Source organism: Cydia strobilella, chromosome 1 (genome assembly GCF_947568885.1).
Source record: "Cydia strobilella chromosome 1, ilCydStro3.1, whole genome shotgun sequence".
NCBI lineage: Eukaryota > Metazoa > Arthropoda > Insecta > Lepidoptera > Tortricidae > Cydia > Cydia strobilella.
In genome coordinates this window covers 6,021,566-6,036,514 of record NC_086041.1, presented here as the reverse complement: position 1 = coordinate 6,036,514, position 14,949 = coordinate 6,021,566, and the positions used below count along the sequence as shown (strand labels likewise).

At 31.9% G+C, this 14,949-nt stretch overlaps 1 protein-coding gene across 3 annotated transcripts in view; it reads right to left on the bottom strand.

Annotated features, from left to right (window-relative positions):
* The window catches only part of LOC134755617 (atrial natriuretic peptide receptor 1-like), a 278,568-nt gene that overhangs the window by 57,273 nt on the left and 206,346 nt on the right, over nucleotides 1–14,949 (bottom strand). The window contains exons 2-3 of one of the 3 annotated variants that reach the window (XM_063692111.1): nucleotides 5,950–6,839; nucleotides 5,636–5,829 (exon numbers count right to left, since the gene is read on the bottom strand). The exons of the other annotated variants lie outside the window; for them this stretch is intronic. Of the exons in view, the coding sequence (XP_063548181.1) occupies nucleotides 5,636–5,829; nucleotides 5,950–6,796 (1,041 nt within the window). The 5' untranslated portion in view covers nucleotides 6,797–6,839. The remainder of the gene's footprint in view (nucleotides 1–5,635; nucleotides 5,830–5,949; nucleotides 6,840–14,949) is intronic. 3 annotated transcript variants of the gene reach the window in all.

The window sequence follows — 14,949 nt, the reverse complement described above, 5'->3', positions numbered from 1 at the left end:
TGGTGTGACTAACTTTGCTGTAATAATTGAATTAATAACTTGAAGTTGAAAATTGAGTGCTGTTTATTACTTAACACTCAATAAAGATTTTAATTCAGGTTGATAACAATTAGGCCGACTTGAAAGTGGTGATGCAAAATTTATTCTAAGAAAATTACTTAAGAATGTAGATAATCTTGATACATTCATAATCAACTTAAAGTAAAATAAATATAAAAAGGTGATAAGTCGTTAATATCCACTGAATATATACATAAGGTACAATTACAACTAAGGACACATACAATAAAGCCAATAAATACTGTCAGGAAAGCCCATTTAATTTAAAAACTATTAGGCAACATAAAACGATTTAAAATATGTATGCTTTACATAACCTTCTCGGTTTATGTAAAGTGTGTACAGTTAAAGATAAAGATTAAGATTAATAAAGATTTTAATTCAGGTTGAAAACAATTAGGCCAAGTTGAAAGTGGTCATGCAATTATTTTTCTAAGAAAATTACTTAAGAATGTAGATAATCTTAATGCATTCATAATCAACATAAAGTAAAATAAATATAAAAAGGTGATAAGTCGATAATATCCACTGAATATATACATAAGGTACAATTACAACTAAGGACACATACAATAAAGCCAATAAATACTGTCAGGAAAGCCCATTTAATTTAAAAACTATTAGGCAACATAAAACGATTTCAAATATGTATGCTTTACATAACCTTCTCGGTTTATGTAAAGTGTGTACAGTTAAAGATAAAGATTAAGATTAATAAAGATTTTAATTCAGGTTGAAAACAATTAGGCCAAGTTGAAAGTGGTCATGCAATTTTTTTTTCTAAGAAAATTACTTAAGAATGTAGATAATCTTAATGCATTCATAATCAACATAAAGTATAATAAATATGAAAAAGGTAATAAGTGGATAATATCCACTAAATATAAGGTACAATTACAACTAAGGACACAGACAATAAAGCCAATAAATACTGTCAGGAAAGCCCATTTAATTTAAAAACTAGGCAACATAAAACGATTTAAAATATGTGTGCTTTACATAACCTTCTCGGTTTATGTAAAGTGTGTACAGTTAAAGATAAAGATTAAGATTAATAAAGATTTTAATTCAGGTTGAAAACAATTAGGCCAAGTTGAAAGTGGTCATGCAATTTTTTTTTCTAAGAAAATTACTTAAGAATGTAGATAATCTTAATGCATTCATAATCAACATAAAGTAAAATAAATATGAAAAAGGTGATAAGTGGATAATATCCACTGAATATAAGGTACAATTACAACTAAGGACACAGACAATAACGTCAATAAATACTGTCAGGAAAGCCCATTTAATAAAAAAAATAGGCAACATAAAACTACTTAACATATGTGTGCTTTACACAACCTTCTCGGGTTGAATACGATCTGCAAAGTGTGTATAGGTCGCCTTTCGTGATTTTCTTTGTTGTATTCAAATCCCTAAATTCATTCAACAACAACACAAATATTTAACAACATAGCTTAAATATAGTTTCTATCTGTTAGAAGTAGGTAACTAAAATTGATAAATGAAATTAAAAAGCAAGAAGCACATGGGTGGACATATATCATTTTTCTCAAAAAAGCGTGGAAATATCGTCATTACGTTCGTAATATAGTATAGTATAGTAGTTCGTAGTATAGTAGGCTGCGAAACTTCTTATTGCGCGAGCTTAAGCAAAGCGCTGCGCGCCGGAAATGAATTTTTGTACAAATTTTTCGGCCTAGACTGGAAAATGACCTTGAGTGCACGTCACGTGACGCGCTGTACAAACTATTATGTTATTCGTAGCTTTAAGTGGTTTTTTTCAGTTTTACACGAATTTTTTACATACCTATGCCGGGATCCAGCTAATCTTCATATCCCGGCCTTTGTAGTTATTAACTATTGAATCTTACAAGAAAACTTACAAAATACTCGTTCTTTGAGAGCCACAGGCCACAGTGTCATTATAAGTACAAAATCAATTGTGCTTGAAAATTCAATCTTTCATAAATCGAACGTCACTATTTGAATGGTTCTTAAAATTTTGTGTAGTACCACTATGTTTTTCAAGGAGAGCTATGTCATGATCATTTTGATATTGTGGACACTGATGCATAGTTTCTCAGTGTGAAGAACGATTTTACTTGACGAAAGATCTACTCAAATCCTTCATTGATTTAACTAAAAGGGTCAGGAAAGATAAACAAACAATGAACAAACATGACCCATTAGAAATATTAGAATGGGCCCAATTTCTACGTCGTCGCCCTGAGACGTGATGTGCCTAACTGAATAAGGAAAACCGGAAGGCTGATAAAGATCTATGCCTAATGGTCATGAAAGCTTATTACGAGTGACACATTGAAGCCATCCGTGCGTTCTACATTCATACTTTTGTGGAATGCTCTGTTAAATGTGGCGTTTATCATAAAATCAGTACATGGAGTTGCATATTTAAAAAAAAATCTAATACCCGGTAAGATTATTCACAAACACAAGATTTGGCATAAGTAATATTAATGGCCCGACATAAATATTTTTATATGTACTTTTGTCGAACAAAACAAAGAGGCACGGCCCGTACCATCCTTTTCTCGAAGCCATTCAGGCCATTTTCGACGTCCTGTAATTTTGTGCTGGCTAAATTTTTTTAGATATATTCCCAAGGACATTCAATTTGAACATATATATTTGTGGACTATCCATGAAACCAGAATGTCTACAATATTAAAGGACATTTTGTTATTAAGTTATATGAAAATCACATTATTAATTACTTACTGGTAACCATATAAAAAAGTTATAATATTAAACTAATTATGTAAGTTGATATTGGACTTTAGGCACATATTTTGTATGAACAGATGCATTTCAAGGACATTTTAATCCAAAAACAGTCACAACGTTACGTATTGCGATATAATAATTATGAATAAAATATTCACATCAAATATGACGCTTGAATACCATAGTTAACCGAGTAATTTTGTCTAAAAACGCCAAGGTTATGACAACAATTCACAACGTGACTTCTGCTAACATGTGTGCAGTTATAGGTAAAAAATATAGCTGAAGCCCCTCTTGTAGTTGCGTACTGTTTACAAAAGCGCTTTAAATAGATTACTTAGTATCCCCCATAAATGTTGGAATTCATTGAAAATAAGGGTTGGCAAAACTAGATAGTTTTGATAGAGATACCGCACCGTAGGGAACACTAACTTCGCCAACGGGTGCCCAACTTCACCCAAGTAAAATATTAAAATAATAATTTTACCAAGAAATAGATAGGTATTGGATTCATAATGAATTAATTAATTAAGTTTTATTATGTTTGTTTTTGTTAATTGTTTTTGAAATAAAATTGAAAATAAATTATTAATAGAGCTTCGTAAAATGAGTTTAAAAATAATAAATATAAATGGTAAAATAACCTCATTTCTTCACCCGTTCTCAACTTCGTCGGGTCATTATTTTAACTAAACATTTCCAAATGAACTTAAACTCCCAAATCCTAAATGTTGAAATAAGTACTAAACTACCTTGATACAAGTCATACTGAAATTATGACAACGAACTTTCTTATCTTGTTGTTATAAGATATTTAATTATTGTATAAAATCTACTGCGGATGGCGTACCGAAACAAACCTTACTGGTTTAACGGTACTTTTGTCACCCGTTGACCACGAACGCTGTAAAGAGTTCGAAACGTCGGGATGTATTATAAATTCAATATACGCGATATAATCCGTTTTCATAGTTTTATTTCATGGTACTTTTGTAATTAAGTTGTATATTATGTGTATTTACCTGAATAAATAAAAATAAATAAATAAATGATTTAATGGTAGTAAAGGCGAAGTTATGTACTAAAGGCGAATTTAGGGGTTCGTTCATGAAACTTCTTAGCTAAGTAAGTAAATAATGAATTTGCAAACCTTAGGTCATATAACAAATTTCAAATATGGAACGTCTATCAATACACATTTAATTACCTACTCACACAAGCAAAAGGGGCTTTTGCTAAGTTTTTTACCTATACGGAACATTATTGTTAAGAAAAACTGTGAAGTTGATTGTGGATTTTGTAAAATTCTAAATCTCTTTCCTCTGCCGTACGTACGTATTGGAGTGATAGAGATGGAGTTAGACAATTCTCTGAAAAATGTCAATAGACCGTCTGAAGATTGAATACGAGTACTAATTGGTGTATTGGTGGTACAGCTAATCTGTAAATGGTCCGCCTAAAAAAAAAGTTTTCGAGGTAATTATGAATTCAGAACAAATGCAATTAAGAATTAGTTACGGATTTGGGACATTTGCGGCTATAAAATAGCATACATCCAATTTGGCGTAAAAAAAAGGCATAGTGCCCAATTGTAGTATATTTTATAACAAGTTGGCCAACAAACTGGCCAAAGGCAATATCCGAACTTGTGGCGATAGGCCAAAGCGAGTGCCAATGCGGAGAGGCAATTTCCCATCTGTAAATTTGCTCTGTAGCACTATAGATAGATAAAAGGACTTGCTTGCTTTTTGGCGTATATTTCTTGAATGTGTGGAATGCATTTGTATCCCATTTTTAAATTTGTGTGTCTTAAATAAAATTGTATGTTTATGACGATGTAATGAGTTTTAAAATATAGTATTTGTTCTAGTATCTTCTAGGACATGTAAGTACTAGCGTTACATTGATTTAATTCACAATTACACGTTTTCAATGGTCTTAAATGTATATCTATTCTAAACCTTTTCATCCAAAACCGTTTAGGTAATTAAACGTGTTTAATTTGGTGGCAGTTAATTTGTGAGCTGTTTGTGAGACGCTCCGTACCATATTATACCTATAAGTTCGTATAAGGTCGTTTATTTTTATATAGTTTGACCTCTATATACATTAATATATCTATGCATACGTAGGTATAAGAGCGTAAATGATTTATCTAAATGTTTTATTTCATTTAGATAAATCAAATAAGGTTGAAGAAATAATATAGTAAAAATGTTGCTTAAAAAATAAAGAAAGTTAAACAAAACAGATTTTAAAGTTACAAAAAGAATAATCTATTTAATACTTTATTATCCAAACCATTACCGTTCGAGAATTGTAATTTAATGTTCTTCGCCAATTTAAATCAAGTCACGTAAAACGATTGAATTATAATAGAATTTGAAAATTGTAGTGCGAAGGTATTCTAAGATTTGCATAAAAATAAGTCTTACAACATTTACACAAGCAAACGAACAAACAAATAACACTTATAAAACGATTAACAACAAGAAAGCTAAATATTCTATAAATATAAAGCTAAACATTCATACAGCTTTAACTAAATATTCTATTAAAATTTTCATCTGTTGGAAAGGCATTTATAAACTTGTTAGTACTAATTCGAACATACTTTAGAACTACTATTTAGTGGTAATTGATTTTATATAATGACCTTTCGCACAAATGGAAATTTATCAAATAAGTACAATACATTCACAGATAATAAATTTGTGTTGTGATAGGTCGTCGCCCAATAAAACAAACCATAAATTAAAAAGTTTCTCATCTAGCAAAGAAAAATCTAGAACAATTACATAACACCAGTAGACTTTTGATTTACCTCAAAAATTTCGCTGATGGCGATACTGGCCTGAGTATAGCTGCCCATCATTCTGGTTAGCGTCATGTAGTAGCTAGTTTTGTGGATGAATGAGTCAGCCATAGCCCCCGCAGTCAGCACTGGTATGCCCCAAGCCCCGGCGTACCGCGCAACGGGTGCTATTACGTACTCACACCCTGGCCCGATGAAGGCATCTGTAATATTTATTATAACTGTCTTATCTAACGTCGATCATATAAAATGCGAATTCAGCTATTAATTAGAATTGCGATTAAATTATTAAATGATCAAATGCATAATTCAATAAAACTTACCTGCAGAACCATTTACATAAAATTCGAAAGCAGCTAGTGGCCCTTCTATAGAAGAGCATCTTGTGTCTCGGTAGTCTACCAGAATCTTCCATCCTGGCAGAGGGCCGTCAGGTTTCGTAACAGCGGGGATGGCGATCTCGAGAATCGGTAAAACTTTGGCCAATGAAAATTCCAGCAAGGGATTTGTTGGCAAGAGAACTCCTAATTTGAGTATTTTCTCGCTGAACCGATTCATGTCAGGTCTTAATTTAAAGTTTATTTCCTTCACATAGAAGGGGTTTGATACTAAATCATGCGGGTGCCCAATTACGTAAGTATCGTTTCCAGTGATGTTCGTATCTTCGTGTTTATGACTATAGGAATCGTAACGTTTAATGACTTCATCAGGGCTAGAGTAAGTTTCTTTGTCTTCGTAATCAGAGATCGATGCTCGTTTGTGGTGACTTCTACCATACAATTTATTCTCGTATCTATGTCCATGCCAATATTTGGATGACCCTTTGTTGTGCAAATGCATTCCGTGTAGTTTTCTTTCATCTCTCAAAGCTTTATCATCAACACTTACGTCACACTTAATAATAACATTAGTTATACACACATATAAAACAAGAAGACCTAACGAATTTGGAAATTCTATTTTTAGTGCTTTACTTCTTGCTGTTCTTTTAATTTTGTGTGTTTGAACATCGTCCATAATTTTGTAAGGTTCTTTAATTTCATATTTCGTTTTATCTCTCTCATTTTGTTGTCTTCTTTTAAAATTAGTCCTATTTTCATGTCGTGGTTTGCTCCTCAGTGTTTTTCCACAGTTTATTGGGAGTATCGCATCCACGATCTCATTTAACATTTTATTTCGTATTTATCTCATTTTTTACTTCACCAACACATCACTGTTAAGAGATATTTCCGTTGTTTACATAAATATGATACGAATGCGATTAGTATACGATAGAATTTTAATAGTTATTACATTTAATTGCAACAAATTACCATTAATTTTGCATTTATACATTATAAATAATACCATTGCGAGTTGTTATAGGTTGTTGCAAAATCCTCACTGATACAAAAAATTGATAAATTTTAAAGTTCTTCGGGAAAAAAAATTGACGTTTTTATTGGTACATACTTAGCGCAAAGAAAAGGTTCAGTTCAATTTATTTTCTATAATGTAAAGGCTAAAAAATAATATTTATATTATAACTACTGAATACACCGCTCATTCGTGAAAGCTGTGAAAACTAAAAACCAACTGAGTCAACAATGTATTTTGCTCCTTAGCTTAAAGAATTACTTATTTTTGATAAGATTTTGTAGATTTGTACTTATACTGTTAATGCGGATCGGTTCATCTTATTTCCATTATCGAAGCTTTTATTAATAGCAAAATCTAACTTAATGTTTTGCAAAGTCCTCTAAGATATTGAAGTAACTGTTATTTGAAACATATTACAGTGCCTATTATTATTATATTATGAAAAATAATAAAATTATAATATTATGTTTTAATCCGTACAAATTAAATGGAAAAAAGCAAGCAATTACTTAGAATAAAAATGTATTGATTATAGGTACTCGTGAAAAATTAAAATAATAGACCGCGGGCCAGGAACAGATTTCCATGACCAATCGCCTCCCGGGCGAAAACTCGTATAGTGGTTAACGGCCATGTATGATGAACCCTCATGAACGTCAGCTGCCGCTCCTTTGGTGGGTTGAGGAATGGCAGCAAATAAAGTCTATAAAAAAAGTTTAGTCATCGCCTCCCGCTTGATACTTTGTCAGATGATAGTTTAGATGCTATTGTGAATAAACAAAATCATCAGCCGATTGTATCGCTGTGGAAAGACCGTCAGCTGGTCACATGAACATGTAAAAAAGAAAATTATTTTCAGTAATCGGCGTCATCGCGTCCCGTTTCATACTTTGTCAGATGATAGTTTAGATGCTATTGTTAATAAAACAAATCGTCATCCGGTTGTATCGCGGTGGAAAGACCGTGTTACGCGTTTCGGTGGCTGCCATTCCTCAACCCACCAACGGAGCGGCAGCTGACGTTCACGAGGGTTCATCATACATAGCCGTTAACCGCTATACGAGTTTTCACACGGGAGGCGATGACTGACAAAATTTGCGCCTGGCTCGTGGTCTACAAGGACATCCTTCTACCAAACTTGGCACCAATCATCAAGAATTCTACTCACAGATCACTCGTCTTTTAATATGGGCTTCCAAATTACTTTACGCATCCAGCATAGACAATATTAAAAATGTGTTAACAAAGAAAATTCAACCTTGTATTTCATAAAAATAAGGTTTTAAAGGGCAGATGAGCCGATGTTATAATTGTTGAGTGAATTTGAAATTCTGACCAAAAACTTCAAATTACAATTGGGTCTTTCATTTCATCTTTGTTGAGTCATGTTAGATTGAATACTTTGGTGTTAATTCATGCAAATGATCTTTATAGATTTGTTTAAGTTTATTTAAATCTAGTAACTGGATTCCAGATGTATGTAATGTTCGCGTAGAAACAATGTACTTAATGCAATCAAATAATAAACAATTTTGTTGGAATTTTTTAAACTTGCATTTATAATAAAAATCCCAGATCACAATACTACTCCGTTATGAAAACTAATCGTCATACGGGTCTATAATAGCAATCGTAAGGTTCAACATTTTAGTCAATGTAATTTACTTTAAAACTAAAATTTCATACTTGGGTACAACTCAATTAAGACGCAGCTCAATTAAGTACTCACTCGTAAGCACTCAATTAAGTAACTCTATCAACACACAAAATAATTATTTAAATTGTAGAATATGTGCGATAGGTATGTATTATAATTAGTTTTTAATACAATAGAAGTGGGTGGTAAATTTCTAAGAATAGAAATCTGATGAACAGTCAGCTGCAAAGAAAAGGACTGCATAGAAGTTTTGTTATGCAAAGTTGCTAAGCGAATAGTATTGCTGACTGTACAATTCTAGGTGTTTGGTTACGCCTAGCGAATACGAGTATACTGTACATGCAAGTATCATTTAAGACGCACTTTTGCATTATTATTAAATATCCGTAAGTCACCAATATGTTTTGTTTTGTGTTATAATGGCACGGTGATGGTAGTACATGCGTAGCATAACCCTTTAAAAATCTATAAACACCTTTCTAGAACATGCCTATCGATAAAACCTGTCTTTGCGTATTGTTGTATTGTGTTATATCAAACCCGCATGTAATCGTTACTTAAATTTTAAATACTAAACAACAAACAAGTAAAACAATGCTGCTAATTAACATGAAGCAGGGAAAACCCTTTCGTGGTACATAAGTTAGCAATACATTAATTTATATACCTAATTTGGCATTTTAATACCTACATTTCAGATTAAACGAACAAACCAGATTAAAGTTGCAATTTAACCAACCCGGAGAATACAAAATCAGTACATTTAAATCTATTTTTTTTTCTCGAACCATAATTAAATCATTATTCCTATCAATAATTATAATTATCAATATTATCTGCGATGGCCAATAATCAAGGAATAGTTAAGAGGTACACCAGTGAAAACACAAGACAAAAGTTACCCCAAATTTCTCAGCTGAAGTAGAAGGTGCTGTACGACACTATATGTGTAGTCATGCATGTTGTAGTAACTGATAGTTTATTCAAACGATAGCGAAAAGGATAACAAATTAAAGTTCGAATGTCGCTCATGAAAAAGTCCAGCGGTGGCAGCATGGTTGTATTTATATCGCCTGTCACTATACTTGTCACTTTCGCACTTACAGACTTGTTAACAGGCGATAAAAATGCGACCATGCTCAGCCCGCGGTGCCTATTTTTGACACTGTATGACAGTAAGAGACGAGCGCTCTATTTGTCGATTACAATACCTATTTTAATTATAAATAACGATACTAATACAATATCATTAATATCGTTACTTGTTAGTTACGTTTGCAGTTTTTGATAGTATATTACTATATTAGTATATTAGTATATTAATCTCTTCTCAAATTTACTTTTCCTTTTATAGTAGTATAGTTTTGTAGTTTTAATTATTCAAATTTAAATAAAATAGGTGTAATATTCTTTAATGTCAACTGCATTCTAGGACCCCAAGTCACAGGCATAGCCTAGTTTGGGATCCACTGTATCCATGTGTCTGAAAATTGTTTTCTATTGTCAATAAAAATTATTCTTATTCTTATTCTTATATGGTTTGTAATTGAGTATGATAATTATGCTGTACACTTTCATTACCGTTATAATTATAAGCACAAAAAACACAAACTTGCAAATCAGTTTTCAGAATAATAAGCGAATAATGCTTAACATATTTTATGAAGGCGTTAATGCTAAATACGTGATACCTAAATATTTATTGGTTGACTGCATGTGATGTAAACTTATGAGTTTAACCATGCAGTGTGGCCAACTAAATAATCTTTGATCTGCGTTAACTCGTAAAATAAACTGACATGTAATAAACCTGTACTCAATAAGCTTAATAAATACCATGTGTTATTTTAATGGCTGACGAGGACAGTTAGCAGGATGTAATTCATTAATATCAATGTGTTACTAATCGTACCTACTATTTTATGTGACGTTTTTTATTACTCATGCATATTTTATAATCTTTCCGCGCCTCACCCGTATCGTGACTTCGTATGAAATTCGCAAAAAGTCGTCCAAATCCCATTTTCAACCTTTAGCAGGTGAATAACATTTGGAGAAAATATGTCTCAAATTTCAAGGTCCTTCCTTGGCTGTGCGTTTTCTGCCAGTACCTACTAAGTACATAACATAATTGTTTCACATATATATCTACTCGTTGATCATATATTTAAGTACCTAATATAACTTTTACGCATTACAATTACGCAATATGTCGACTTTACGAGTAAAACTTCTTGTTCGATTGGCGAAATTGAATATTTAATTCAATATGATTATTTAAAAAAATCCTTTAATATCATTGTTTTACAGGTGGATTACCTTACGAAGCAAAATTATGTATTTGCATACGCTTAGTCAGTTGGCAACCAGATAACGATATTTCTGTTTATAAATTCACGTAATGCACCCGTATAAAGTGCTCAATGATTCAGGCATCTAAATAAAATTATATTGGAAGTAAGAGCGTGAACAAGAACTGCAACCAGTAAGTAAGTGTTAAGTTTCCTGCAACTCTTTCATACTCAATAGTAAAATATACGATGTGGAAATAGAAATAAAGTTCAGTTTTGGAATTGAAAAAGAAACGGGAAGCTGTCGATTGGAAAGTTAGTACTCATAGTGTTGGTCTTTCAGTTCGCCCACTGTCGTTTAATATTGATTGCAATATCAAAGAAAGAAAGAACTATGTTTTTGAAAACAGTTCTTTTCTTACACATTTAAATTGATAACAATATTTGTTTTATTTATTCTAGAATATGTTATGGCAAACTGGCAGTTGAATTATTTCAAGTCTGTAATTTATTGTTTTAACATACTTATTTGATTTTCACAAGCCGAAAACACAACATAATTAAAACATGATTTTTGTAATACAATGAACAATTATTTATTTTACTTGTATTTTTTGTAGCTTCATCACTTTCATCAGCTTCTTTGGTACATCACGTTGGGACTATTGACAAAGGGTCGAACTAAATTGGGATTTTGAAAGATTATGTATTTTGTGCATGGTAGGTATTTGAGGCAAAAAATAATTTATAACTTTTTAGGTAAGTTACTATATAAGTACAATTTAAATTATGTTTATTCTTTTTACTAGCATAAAACCAAATACCAATATCATTAATCTATAGTGTTGCTTAGGTCGTTAATTGTAAAGCAAAAAGTAATTTGCACCAACATGGGAGGTGTACCTATTTATTTGGTGAGGGACATAAAAACAATTCTGTGTTAGAACCTAAAAAATGTATCTACATATAGGACCGCCAAGTTACACGTCAAAGCAGCTATTTAAGAATCTTTTCATGGCCAACCCCGCTAATGCATCACAATATCCAATTACCAATTCTTAAATAGCATTTATCATCATTATATTTGAGGTTATTCCATTATGATTCTATTCTGACATTTCCGGCGTACCTTTTGCGACCGTAGTCCAATAATTCGGTTATACAGGGTGGCTAAAAAATGTGCATTCCCGTTTCCAGGGAGGTTTTGGGATTATACTGAGCAACTTTTACTATTGGACCAACCACGAAATCGCGAAAAAAATTTTGGCTGTTTCATACATTTTTGCTGGTCCATTTTCTATGGAAGGGTAATTTTGATTCGCGATTTCGTGGTTGGACCCATTGTAAAAGTTGCTCAGTATAATCCCAAAAACTCCCTGGCAACGGGAATGCACTTATTTTTTAGTTCATTGTTTTTTTTTGTCCATTGTCCTATCGATAATTATTTATAACCTCGTTTTATAATTTTGTTGCATAAAATTATGAATAGGACTAGAGTTAGACCAAGCTAAGTTGGCAGCGATATGTTTAAATAACGCATCGTCTGGGCTATCAAAATCGCTGCCAACTTAGCATGGTCTAACTCTAACAAAACATTAATATAACCCTATATTATGATGATTAATGATATTACTATTAACATTTATATAATTTGCATAGGTACGCAGAACTAGAATTTAGTAGTTGATTACAGATATAATTACTAACTATAATTAAAACTAAAATAATAACGTTTACTAAATATTTAGATCACTACGGTTTCACTCACTATTATTTTTAGTCGCTTTTGGCGACATGTTTCGGACTCTTCGGGAGTCTTTCCTCATGCAAGGGTGTCCGCGGCGGCTCTACTACGTGCACAACAATGTTAACTTTTCAGACCAAGGTGTCAATAAACGTCTTAAATTTTATTTTATTCCAATAATAAATTTATTTCCATCTTGTTTCAATACTTTGTAAGTCCTAAATAATCTTTATACGCCCATTGATACAACATTTTTTTTTACATATTGAGTTAAACGCGAAGTACTTGAATTATACGTACGTACGGACGTGGTACCAGTTCGTGGTTAGAAATCTATTTTTGTCACAATTATGCACATAATTTGGACCGCGGATCGCTCGACACTGAATGTCGTTACGGTTGTTAGAATTGAGTGATACGAAATGAAAATGAAAACTGGCGACATAATTATATCATAAAAACCAATATACTATTCATTAGTACATACTGTCGTTTCCATGCTTATATTTTTTATATTATTCCTATATTTTTGCGAGATTGAGCTATCACTCATTATAACAGTTTGTAAGTCATTGAAAAACTTATTTACTTGTGTAAGTACCGTATTTTCACGCAACAAATGTCAAGTTAAAACTGGTTTTCTAGTATTTTTCAAACACGATGGTATCGGGTGTCATCTCCATGCAATTTATGACATATGTATGTTTAATATGTATGTTTTTGCATTCTTCATACATACTCTATAAATAATATACAATCGCGAAAAAATAAGGATTGGCCAGTTAGTGTAAATGTGTTCAATGAATTCTCACTTTTTAAATTCTCATACACTTTAACAACAAAATGTAATGTTTTGTTGACTTCAATTTTGTTTGCATACAAGCCTTGTGTAATTATAGTCACGTCTAAATAATCAGGTCCGCAAAAACAGTATCTTTTTGTCGTATCGTTTTGATCGCTCACACCATGAGTCAGGTCGTGACTTCATACGCCTCTGCGTCTAAAAATAGCTTACCTTCAAACTACGGGTATTTTTATAACAAGTTTTCGGCTGCTGCTTAGACCTCAGTGTGCAAAGATTCATGCATGTTGTTGTTGCATAGGCATAATAAATTACAATACTAACCGACTAAATTGAAATGGTTTTCTAGCGTTGTGTTCTTAAATAGATATCTAATATTTAGTTCTATTTGAGCCATGCAATTGGTTTGATCTAGAATGCAATTTAAAATGAGTATAACTACTTACATAGTTATACAAAATAAAATCTATAAATAAAAAATAATGTCGACGAGAATTGCTTAAACGTTTGAGCTAAATTATAGTACCTACCATTTCTTACACCAGAAATGCCATTTTCGACGGCTTACAGGTCATATCAAAAACGAAACTAGATCAAATTCATAATCAAAATAAGCCTCCTGTTGTATATGATCTTTAACCCGCTACGCTGCTTACTTCTTTAGGTACGATTAAGACCGCAATGCATTATTTTTGCTTTTTACACGACTGCCCAAAAAAGGAGTGTATTGTTTTTTGGTTTTTTGACGTTCTCACAAATTATAGGTAGGTTGGTTGGAATTAGAATCATTTGTAATGACGTGTGATAAGAGAATTATGCTTCTAAGAGCCATTTAAAGCAGTATTTAACAGACTTCAAGAAAAGAAGGAGGTTCTCAATTCGTCGGTTTTTTTTTATATGTTCCTTCGATTATGTTACTTCAGTTTTGTTTTATATTTATTAAGCGGGTAAGTAAGTACCATTAGTATATATTGCGATAAAATGAAATGATATGAATATTGGAATGAAACGAAAGGATGACAATATATTATTCACGTCTCTCTCAAGTGTTTTATTTGTATATGTTTTTATAAATTCAAGAATCACAAAACTTATTAACATTCTCGCGGACAAACCATCGAAAGGCACGGAGATATGTCATACCTACCAAACTGATGTGTTATTTTGAATCACAAAGAATAACGCAGAAGTAAACACGAGGTGTTAAATCAGGCACTTTATGCGGTAAAATGTTGCAGTGAATCATGTGTAATAAAACTTAATCGTACTTGTAAAGATTGTTTCATTATTATACCTATACTACACAATTTCATATACCTACCAACACATTAATTATGTCATGTTTATACAAATAGGAGATTGTTTTGTTGCTATTTATAATTGAAAAATTATATCATAAATGTTTTAATGCAACATTCTGCAAAATAACTTGCGTCCGTCTACGGAAATACAAACTATTTTAAGTTTCAA